This window comes from Myodes glareolus, chromosome 1 (assembly GCF_982192425.1).
Source record: "Myodes glareolus chromosome 1, mMyoGla1.1, whole genome shotgun sequence".
NCBI lineage: Eukaryota > Metazoa > Chordata > Mammalia > Rodentia > Cricetidae > Myodes > Myodes glareolus.
The window spans coordinates 70,619,083-70,630,832 of record NC_142026.1 but is presented as its reverse complement, the minus strand read 5'-3'; the positions used below and the strand labels follow the sequence as shown (position 1 = coordinate 70,630,832).

The following is an 11,750-nucleotide window of genomic DNA, read 5'->3' as shown; positions in this document are numbered from 1 at the left end:
ACTATAACACAAGGCTGTTTTTCTAGGTGGGGGTATTTTCTCTTACCAAGGTCCCTATTATAAGTTGTATGTTTCTCTAAATAAAATCATTTTATCACTTTGACACTTCCGTCCTTATTGTGCACCATTTGCAGAACACAATAATTGGAGAGCTTCAGTTCTGTTAGAAGCATCTTATGATCAACATCACACAAAGCTCTCAGAGATACAATTCTACAAATCACAGAAAATGATTCTTCAAAGTCAAAGTACTTACAGAAAAAAAAACCTGTTCACTCTAATGTTTTTTTTTTCAGACAGGATTCTCTGTGTAACAGTCCTAGCTGTCCTTGAACTCACTTTGTAGACCAGGTAGGCCTTGAACTCACTGAGATCTGCCTGATTTTGCCACCCAAGTGCTGGGATAAAGGCATGAGCTGCCACCACTAACCACTGTAATTTTTTTTACCCCAGATACAATGACTCTGTAAATTCCTACAAAAAAGACAACTAAATAGAAGCAAAGTTTATTTGGGCTCATGGTTCCAGAGGAGTACAGTACATGATAGCAGAAGAGAGGGAACAAGTGGCAGGTGTAGAAACTGGAGTAATAACCTGAGAGCTCACATATTAAACCTCAAGAAAGGCAGAGAGAGTGAGCTAGACATGCTTTACATACTCAAAGCCCACCCCTAATGACATACTAAGTCTAGCAAGGCCACACCTCCTAAATCTACACACACACTGCCACACACTGAGGATCAACTATGGAAATTCCTGAGACAAGTGAGGTCATTTATTACTCAAGCCACCACAAATACCTTTATTTCTTCCAGAAGGCTCAAGGAACATCATGAAACTGGTGATTGCCTATTTCTTTTGAGATTGTGACAGGTGGAAGACACATAGGCTTCACAAAGTGATATTATGTATAATATGAATAGTCTTTTGATGACAGCTTCTATTTCCTTGCAGGTTGTAGGTCTATTTAAATTTTCCACCTGATCTTGATTTAATTTGTTATGTGGTACCTATCCAGGAAATTGTGCATTTCCTTTACATTTTCCAGTTTTGTGAAGTACAGGATTTTGTAGTATGACTTAATGATTCTCTGGATTTTCTCAGTGTCTGTTGTTATGTCTCCCTTTTCATTTCTGATTTTGTTAATTTGGGTGTTCTCTTGCTGCCTTTTGGTTAGTTTGGATAAGGGTTTGTCAATCTTGTTGATTTTCTCAAATAACCAGCTCTTTGTTTCATTGATTCTTTGTGTTGTTTTCTTTGTTTCTATTTTATTGATTTCAGCCCTTAATTTGATTATTTCCTGTCTTCTACTCCTCCTGGTTCTTTTTGTTCTAGAGTTTTTAGGTGTGCTGTTAAGTCACTAGTGTGAGATTTCTCTGATTTCTTTATGTAGACAGTGCTGTCAACTCTTCTCTATGAACTTTCATCATGTCCCATAGGTTTGCGTATGTTGTGCCTTTATTTTCATTGAATTCTACGAAGTCTTTAATCTTTCTTTATTTCTTCCTTGACCTAGTGGTTCAATAGAGCACTGTTTAATCTCCATGTGTTTGAGGGCTTTCTGAAATTAGTGTTGCTGTGAATTCTAATATTACACCTTGGCCATTCAATAAGATACAGGGGGTTACTCCAATTTTTTTTTGTATCTGTTGAGGTTTGCTCTTTTACTGAGTATGTGAACAATTTTAGACAAAGTTCCATAAGTTGTTGAGAAGAAGGTATGTTCTTTTGTGTTTGGATGGAATTTTCTGTAAATGTCTGTTAATTCCATTTTTGAGTCATATTATTTGTCAGTTCTCTTATTTCTCTGTTATGTTTCTGTCTGGTTGACCTGTCAGTTGGAGAAAGTGGGGTGTTGAAGTCTCCTACTGTTATTATGTGGGGTTTGGTGTGCTATTAAACTTTAGTAATTTTTCCTTTACACATGTGGGTGCTCTTGTATTTGGGGCATAGATGTTTGGGATTGAGACTTCATCTTGATGGATTGTTCTTGTTATAATTATAATGTTTCTTTTTCCTTCTCTTTTCATTGCTTTTAGTTTGAAGTTTATTTTGTTAGATATTAGGATAGCTACACCTGTTTTTTTCTTAGGTTCATTTGACTGGAAAATTTTCCCAACCCTTTACTCTGTTGTAATGTCTGTCTTTGAGGTACAGGTGTGTTTCTTATATTCAAGCAGAAGGCTGGATTCTTCTTTTGTATTCATTTTCTTAGCCTTTGTCTTTTTATAGGCAAATTGACTCCATTGATATTAAGAGGTATTAATAATCAGTGATTATTAATTATTTTTTGGTTATTATTTTTTGATTATTATTTTTTGGTGGTAGTGCGTGTTTCCCTTTCTAGGTTTTCTTAGTTAGAAGTTATCTGTTGCTTGCATTTTTGTGGGTGCGGTTAGCTTTCTTGGGTTGTGGTTTTCCTTTTAGTAGTTTCTGTAGGCCTGGGTTTGTGAATAGGTGTTGTTTGTATCTGTTTTTGTCATGGACTATCTTGTTTTCTCCATCGATGGTGATTGAAAGCTTTGCTGGGTATAGTAGCCTGGGCTTGCACCCATGGTGTCTTAGTGTCTGCAGCACATCCACCCAGCCCAGGACCTTCTGGGTTTCATAATTTCCATTAAGAAGTCTGGTTTAATTTTTATAGGTCTGCCTTTATATGTTACTTGACCTTTTTCCTTTGAAGTTCTTAATATTTTTTCTTTATTCTATATGTTTTGCATTTCAATTATTATAAGATGATGGGACTTTCTTTTCTGGTCCAGTCTATTTGGTGATCTGTAAACTTCTTGTACATTCATAGGGATATCCCTCTTTAGGTTGGGAAAGCTTTCTTCTATAATTTTATTGAATGTATTTTCTGTGCCTTTGACCTGGAGTTCTTCTTCTTCTATCCCTAACATTCTTAGGTTTGGTTTTTTTATGGTGTCCCAGATTTCCTGGATGTTTTATGTTAAGAATTTGCTGGGTTTAATGCTTTCTTTGACCAATGAATCTATTTCCTCTACAGTATCTTCAACCCCTGAGATTCTCTCTTCATTTCTTGTAGTCTGTTGGTTATGCTTGCCTCTGTAATTCCAATTCATTTATCCAGATTTTCCATATCCAGAATTCCCTTGGTTTGTGTTTTATTTTCTCCATTTCAGATGTCAAGTCTTGAACTGTTTGAGTTGCCTGTTTGATTTTTTTCCTTGGGTTTCTTGGAGAGATTTATTAATTTCTTCCATTTTTTTGTTTGTCTTTTCCCCCAACTCTTTAAGGGAGTTTTTCATTTCCTCTTTAAAGGGCTCCATCATCTTCATAAGCTTATATTTAAAATCATTTTCTTCTGCTTATTCTGGGTCAGAATGATCAAGTCTTTTATCTATCACTGGGTTCTGGTGTTATCATGTTGCTTTTTAGGATGTTGGAGGAATTCTTGCATTGGTGCTTACCCATCTCTTCTTTCAGTTAATGCAGATAGTGTCTTTGCTTCTTCGTCCAATCCTTGTAGTGACTGTCTGTGTCTTTGGAACTGTTGTTTATCAGCTCTGTACTGCCACTGTCTGTATCTCAGGGGTTTTGGAGCAGACTACCTGCAGGAAACTTACCTGCTGACTAGCTAAAAAAGCCAAGGCTGGTGGGGGAGGTGCCTGAGTTTTTGATCCAGTATTGGAGGGCCTAGAGAGTGTGGTTTCCCATTGGATGGCTTGTCACTCACCACTTGATCCTGTCTGTGTAGTAGCAGGTTGCATTTCAGAGTTCCACTGAGGTTGCGGGGAATAAATGAGTTTGGGGGCAGGGTGGGCATTTGTAGTTTACAGGGTCCAATGGTCAAGATGGGAGTAACAGTGTGGATCCAAATCTTAAGTGCATTCTGTTCATATTACCCTCCAATCATTCCTCTACAGGATTTAATGCATAGGGAAGGTTTTATCCTAGAATGAATTTTTTACCCAATAAACCAAGTAAAAAATTAAATAAAAAATTAAAAACTTATGAGGAGAAGGTCTGTGTGTTCCTTTAAATTCTAAAAGGAAAATTGAGATTTCATCAATTTACAGGAATAGACCCAACATAAATTAGATTACATTTTAATAATGATGAAATTGACAAATTATGGGAAGAAAGTAAACCCTTGCAAAGAGCTTGTAGTCATTTTTTGAGAGTAATTAACAAGAACTATCCCCAGAGCAAGAGAATTTGACTCACAAAGAGAACTAATTGGATCCTTCCTCACATTGTATGTGAAAGAACAACATCCAGAACCCCTACAATCTATACTGATGCAATTAAATCAGGAAAGTCAGGTACAAATCAGAAAATTTAAGGAAAGTGGATCAAAGTCCTTATGATTATGCCCAAAAGTCAGAATTATATGATATTCTCATGGTACTAAGGAATTTTAAAGAACCTCTCAAAATAGTTACTGATTCTTAATATGTAAAAAGAGTTGTTTTGCATATTAAAACTGCAGAGTTTATACCAGATGGTACACAATTCACTTCATTATTTATTCACCTGCAAGATATAACCATGAATAGGAATCCCATATATAAAACACACATTCGATCCCATATGCATCTGCTAGGTCCTCTAGCACAAGGTAATGCAAAAATCCATAAAATAATCATTGTAAATGTGTGGAAGACCTAAGAATTTCATAAAAAATTATGTCAATAACAAAGTTAAAAAAGATTTTCCCTCATGTGACAACCAGCCAAGAAAATTACAAGAAAATTTCCTACTTGTTTTTTATATAACCAAACTCTACTAGCTGCAAGAAGTAACCCAAAGGGTACTCAAAGGGGTGAAATCATGCAGATGAATGTGTTACATTTTGTAGAATTTAGAGAACTAAAATATGTATACCTACCATTGATACCTATACAGGTTTTCAATGGGCAACTGCTTTGAGTTTGGAAAAAGCTGATTTGGTAATCACAATTGCTAGAAATTATGGCCATTATGGGTATATCTATATAAGTAAAGAGACACAATATTTCAGTATATATCTAAAAGAAAATGAAATAGGTTTTTTGCTTATTTTAATATATAGTATATTACAGGTATACAACAACACTATCCTATAGGGTAGGTGTTATAGAAAGATGAAATTAAAATCTAAAGGATATGTTAAGTAAATAGAAAGTAAATAAATACCCCCAGAAGTAGATTTATTAATGATTCATTAACTTTGAATTTTCTAAATGCTAATGAGAAAGGAACAACAGCTGCAGAGAGACATTGGATTGTGGAAGACAACCTATAGAATTAAATCAGCTGATATACTTTAAAGATGTACAGACCTCAGAATGGAAAGCAGGGTATGTGTTATGTTGGGGAAGGAGTTTTGCTTTTGTTTCCACAAGAGAAGAAAAATTATTGATGCCATTAAAATTGATAATTGATAAAGATTCAATTCGAACAAAAGATACCTCTTAATTAGAAGAAATGGAAGTTCTTTGAGCAACATGGTTGTTTAATATAAACTAATCTATAAAACCAGCAGATGCTTTTCATTTGATCAGAAATAACTTTCCAAAAGAGAACTTCCCCAAAATTAGGGTTGGAGAAGGGTTTTGCTTCTGTCTTTCAGGAGAAAAGATATCTAGCTAAGGAATCTGAAGACCACTGGATAAATGAGACATCTGAAGAAAAAGGACAAACCATCCAGAAAAAAAATCTCAAGAAAAATAGCACATTGACCTATTGGTATATCACATTTCCAACAGAAAAAAATTCATAAATTTTCCCAAGTATTTCTTTCTGATGTTCTCTACAGAAATATAATACAAATAGACTTTTTGTAGTTTCTGTCTAATTATAAATCAAAACTGATTTTGGAGTTAGAGTGTGGCTCACTCTTCTAAACTCAAGTATGCTTATTAAAATTTAATTAACAATTTCTGTCTCGTTTTAGAAGAGCCATCTGATATAGAAGAGAAGAAAATCAAATATTTAAGGATTTTTTTCAAGACAGGGTTTTTTAATTAATTTTTATTGAGCTTTACATTTTTTTTCTCCCCTTCCTGTCTCTCCCCTCCCCCCTCAATCCTCCCCAAAGGTCCCCATGCTCCCAATTTACTCAGGAGATCTTGTCTTTTTTACTTACTATGTAGACTAGATCTTATGTAAGTCTCTCTTAGTGTCCTCATTATTGTCTAAGTTCTCTGGGATTGTGGTTTGGAGGCTGATTTTCTTTGTTTTATGTTTAAAAATCACCTATGAGTGAGTACATGTGATAATTGTCTTTCTGTGTCTGGGTTACCTCACTCAAAATAATGTTTTCTAGCTACATCCATTTTCCTGCAAAATTCAAGATGTCATTTTTTTCTGCTGTGTAGTACTCCATTGTGTAAATGTACCACATTTTCCTTATCCATTCTTTGGTAAAGGGGGCATTTAGGTTGTTTTCAGGTTCTGGCTGTGACAAACAAAGCTGCTATGAACATAGTTGAGCACATATCCTTGTGGCAGAATTGAGCATCCTTTGGATATATACACAAAAGTGGTATTACTGGGTCTTGAGGAAGGTTGTTTCCTGAATTTCTGAGAAATCACCACACTGACATCCAAAGGGGATGTACCAGCTTGCATTCCCACTAACAGTGGAGGAGCATTCCCTTTACCCCACAACCTCTCCAGCATAAGTTGCCATTAGTGATTTTGATCTTGGCCCATTCAGGTGTAAGATGGAATCTCAGAGTTGTTTTGATTTGCATTTCTCTGATGACTAAGGACATTGAACATTTCCTTAAATGTCTTTCAGCCATTTTAGATTTCTCTGTTGAGAGTTCTCTGTTTAGGTCTGTACTCCATTATTTTATTGAATTATGTGTTCTTTTGGTGACCAGTTTCTTGAGTTTGGTTAGTGTACACTCCTTATCAGTGGCCTTCCTTGCCTTCAGCCCAGTTTCAATAATCTATGTCTTCCATCCTCTTGTACTGTGCTTCCTCCTCACTCAAATATATTAAACTAAGATCTGTGTCCTCCCTATTCCACTCCAAATGCTTTCCTGGTGAAACTGAAGCCCACTAACTCCCCTGTGACACTGATACACCCTCTTGACAGATAGAGTCTATGTTATCTTCTTTGTGCCACCTTTCTTTTTTCTTTTTTATTCTTTGTGTTATTCACATCATGCTTCTCTATCACACTTATTTCCCATTCCCAATCCCTTTTTATCCACCCTTTGCCCTTGCAACACCTTTCAAATAAAATAAAATTTAAGAGAAACAAGAAAAAAGTGAGAAAGACAACATCAATCTCATCCTGGCAGCTGACAGGGTGAGCAGTGCAGTAAACACCCTTATCCATTTACCTTTACTTGCAAGTTTTCACTGCGGCGAGCCATTGGTCTGCTTCTAGACCTCTGAAACTCCTCTTGATTATCTTGCTGTTGCCCTGTGTTGTGAAAATCCTGATGCTTTGGACCTGAAGGACTGTTCCTTTGCCTGCTCTAGCAGATCACAGATTGGGTGGGTGTTGGGATGGGCCAATACATAATGCTTCTTCTGGGCCTGGGTAGCTGCAGAGTTGGTCAGACCACCAGATTTCCTTTTTCCTCATCACAAGAGTGAGCTCCTTGGGGCACTTTTTATAAACACATGTCCACCATTGTCCTATACTACCCAGTTCCCTTCATTTTATTGTGCTCATTTTTCTTTCCTCCTCTTGTCTATACCCTTCTCTGAACCTGTTTCATTTGTTGATATGACTCAAGTAAAATTATATTGTATTTGAGTCTTTAAAGATTTGTGTTTTTGATGCTATTCCCCAATTATGGATCTCTTTAGAAAATTTGTGGATACCTTTGAATATTAAATATAAATGGAGTTGGTCAATAATTGTGTGACTCTTATTTATAAGATTTTGGATTCTAAACCTTTGGTTGTGTGTTTATATGATGTTACATTTATTATGATGACTTATGATGAATTCATTCCTAGTCACTTCATGGCATTTATGATGAAGGCATGTTGGATTTTGTGAAAAATATTTTTGACACCTAAACTTGACAATGGGTTGTCTCCATCAAACCCATCTGTTAAGAGCTCAGAAAAACCCCATGGAAGAGGAGGCATAAAGAATATTATAGCAGGAGGGGATGGATGACACCAGGAAACATTTCCCTCTAAGTCATCTAAGCAAAGATCATAAGAACTAAAATAGATTGAATCTAAATTACAGTACATGCACAGGTTTGCACCAGGTCCTCTGCATATTTAGTATATCTTTCAGTTTAATATTTTAATGATATGTGAATGAGTAAGTCTCAGATTTTTGTGCCTTCACCAGGACTGTTTTCCTTTTGTTGGTTTGCTATGTCCAACTTCCATGTGATGGTTTTCTTTAACCTTATTGTATTTTATTTTGTTATGGTTTGCTGTTATGTCCTAGAATTCTGTTCTCATGGAATGACAGAAAGGGAGTAGATCTGCATGGGGGTGGAGATGGAGAGGAACTGAGAGGAGTGAAGAGAAGTGGAGATGTAATCAGGATATATTGTAGGGGAATGGGATCCATTTTCTGTAAAATATTCAAGAAAGAAAAATACAATCAAAGGTTTTCTGGGATCTAATATGATAATCAAGTGATTTCTGTCTTTTGAGTGTTTTTGTATGATGCATTACAGTTACTGATGGTTATATGTTGGCTATCCATGCATCTTTGGATAATTTATGATAGCCTTCTGTTTTAAACTAAAATTACTTTATTGTAATGAACTCAGAAATATAAGCATTAAAGAGCAACCACAAAATATCCTGTCCATTGAACACTTGACCAAGGCCAAAATTCTGTCTATTTCAATGAACTTCTATAGTTAGATAGCCATGCTGAAGTCATGCAGCTTTGCTTAGGATTTCACATTGTCACTAGCAATTACGTTTTTGTGCCCTTGTCAGAGTAGGAAATAGAAAAATAATTATCTTTATATCCTTATTCATAAATCATGAATTCATTTACTTTCTCACCACCTAATGCTATGTTCTTTGTCTCCTTTCTAAATGATATACTTAAGTTATATTTACACCCATTTACATAAATGCACAGAAACATTATGGAATAGGATATACATGTGAAGGAGACCATGTGATCTTTGTTCATTTTGAAATTGTGTGCTCTGGCTTAGAATTATCCCTTATAAGTGCATTGATTAACCAATACATTTTATGATTTCATCTTTCACCCTAATCAATAGTCCATTTTATATAAGAACACATATTTAATTATCAATTTATCTGGTTTTGGTTATGTAGGTGGGCTGTATTTCTTTGTTATAGTAAATAGAGCATAAATGAAAATGGATATTAAAGTACCTCTAGGTATGGTAAGGGATTCTCTGGATATAAACCCAGGAGTGGAATGCCCGGGTCAAGTAATAGTTCCATTTTTCATTTTTGAGAAAATGTAAAACTGATTTTCAAAATGACTGTATTAAAGTTTTACAAATCCTTTCATGAAACCAGCATAACACTGATATCAGACCAGATAAAGACAAAACAACAGCAAAGGAAATTTACAAGTCAGTATCCTTGATAATGTTAAAATTCTCAATAAAAATACTAGGAAACAAAATTCCCATCACAACCCATCATTCATTTTAATTATTTTTTGTGTGAGGTGGAAGGTATTAAGCATACTTATTATCAGGTATTGGAACAGGCTACAGCAGTTCTGTTATTACCATGGCCTCCTGAGGAACAAGTTCATTGACAGGAACTATTTCAGTTTTCCTTGAAGATAGAATGTAAAACACAGAGGTGTCTGTGAAACCACCAAGATCCACTGACAGGATGAAAGCCACAAGAAGGGCATTTTTATTGATAGATTTTTCCTGGGTCCTTTGCACATGAGGCGGTCAGAGGGTAGACTCTCATAGATTCAGGTTGAAGAGTACAGTGGGTCTCAAACAACATGAACAGCTCCTGAAGGCTGCTGATCCAACCAGCTGACAAAGCTCCCACATTCATTCTGGCTAATCTTAAAAAGACAAAGTGCTATCTACTTAACTTTCCATGTTGACATTTGGAGAGTGACAGGTCAGTACACAACTGGATACCAAGAAAAACATATCATTTCCAATACTAAAATGAGATTGAATAGTTTTTCTTCCTTATCCAGACCAAACTAAGTCTGGACACAATGGAGTAACGATTCATGAGAATAAGGGGTCCGAAAGATGGAAAACACAGAGAAGTCAGGCGATTCATGTTCACCACCCACCAATTGTGATTATTTAAAAGAGCAATGCAGCCTCTTAAGATGGAGGAGAGAGTATAAAAAACCAAAAAGTTAGACACTAGGATTAGAATGTTCTGGGTGACTCTGGACTCAGGGGAGTTTCTACTGGAACCATGAGAGCTGCGGATGTGTTGAACCCTCTGCTTGTGTCTGTACAGAGTGACAATCATGGATCCACTGGACCAGGCCATGAGCACAGAAAGAAAGACTTCAGGGCAAATCACCATTGCTGCATAGAGTGAATCAACAATTCCATCCCGCCCTACAGTGGAACAGTATCCAAAATCTCGTTTTTGTGACACATTTTTGCTGTTCCTCTTCAAAATTGTGTATGAAAAATAAATGAAATTTATGGACATGTACAGGATCCAGAGGAGAGAAATGAGGCAGCCGATGTACTTCTCAACTTTGACTTTATGATCCTTCCAGAAGGATTTCTTGGGGCAAATGGTCAAGGCCTGAAAGACACTCAAGAGGCAAGTGGTACCAATGGACACACTCCTAGCACATCCCTGAATGTACAATAGGAGCTTACATCCAAAATCATTCAAGAATTGTTTAAATCCCCAAACTGCCATTGTTTGGGGCACTCCTGTAGAGAGAATAATCAAGGCATTGGCTGCCATTACATTCATCAGAATCACATCTGTGGACTTTAATGTGTATTCTCTGCAATAAAGGACTAGATAGCGGAAAATTAGAGAGAAATTTCCCAGGATTCCAGTTGTGGTTTGTGATAAGAAAATAATGCTGATAGCCAGATTCCAGAAGTCCATTCTGTGACTTGACAATTTCCTTTAGAATACGGCCCCACTATTCTTCTGACCAAATAATTGTTGACAGACGTTTGTAGCCTTCAGTAGAGGAAAAGCCTTTATTTCATGTTGGCCACTGAAAGGATAAAACACAGGGTATTTTAAGCTCAGGTATTCAAGGCCAGCCTTACCGCTTAGAAAGGCCTTATCCTCAAAAGTTTGACAGTAGTAGTTCCTTTCTATGTATGCTACTGTGAAGATGAACAATACATTAGACTGTACATAATGATGAAGGAGGGACATCAAGCTTCAGAGAAAAAAATGAATCATTCATAACGATGTGACATTGGCCTTTGAGGAGCAATGTTAATTGACTGACCAAACAAACAAATATAATGTAACACTTCCAGACTATAATATTTTCTGATAATGGTGTTAATGAAAATAATTTAAGTAATGTCCAGAAAATTACATATATCAATGCTTAATGTATATCTCATCTAAAAATAAGATATGGAAGAAGAAATTTATGATGCCTCTGAGAATATACCCATGGCCTTGTTACATTGCAAGTGACCCTTCATCTTGTCTCATCTTGTCGAGACAGTTTTTGTTTAACCTGAAATTAACTCTCCCTTTTCTACTCCCTCCATGAAGAGTCCCTCCCTTGGAAATGTACCCAACCTTGTTGTAGAAACTGGGAGTCAAAACGCCCCAGGTAGCTTCTTGTTTTTAGCTTCTCTTAACCTGTGTAATTGCTTTTCTCCCTG

General features: G+C 36.2%; 1 protein-coding gene across 1 annotated transcript; it reads right to left on the bottom strand.

Moving 5' to 3' along the window:
* Nucleotides 1-10,068: 10,068 nt before the first annotated feature.
* Nucleotides 10,069-11,010, bottom strand: LOC125395508 (vomeronasal type-1 receptor 4-like). The gene has a single exon (XM_048426934.3). It carries the CDS (start codon nucleotides 10,999-11,001, stop codon nucleotides 10,069-10,071), a length of 933 nt encoding a protein of 310 aa, XP_048282891.3. The 5' UTR covers nucleotides 11,002-11,010.
* Between the last annotated feature and the right edge of the window lie 740 nt (nucleotides 11,011-11,750).

What these genes read in the sequence shown, in the direction of transcription:
- LOC125395508 (XM_048426934.3), bottom strand. Translation starts at nt 11,001, where the DNA reads ATGGACTTCTGGAATCTGGCTATCAGCATTATTTTCTTATCACAAACC.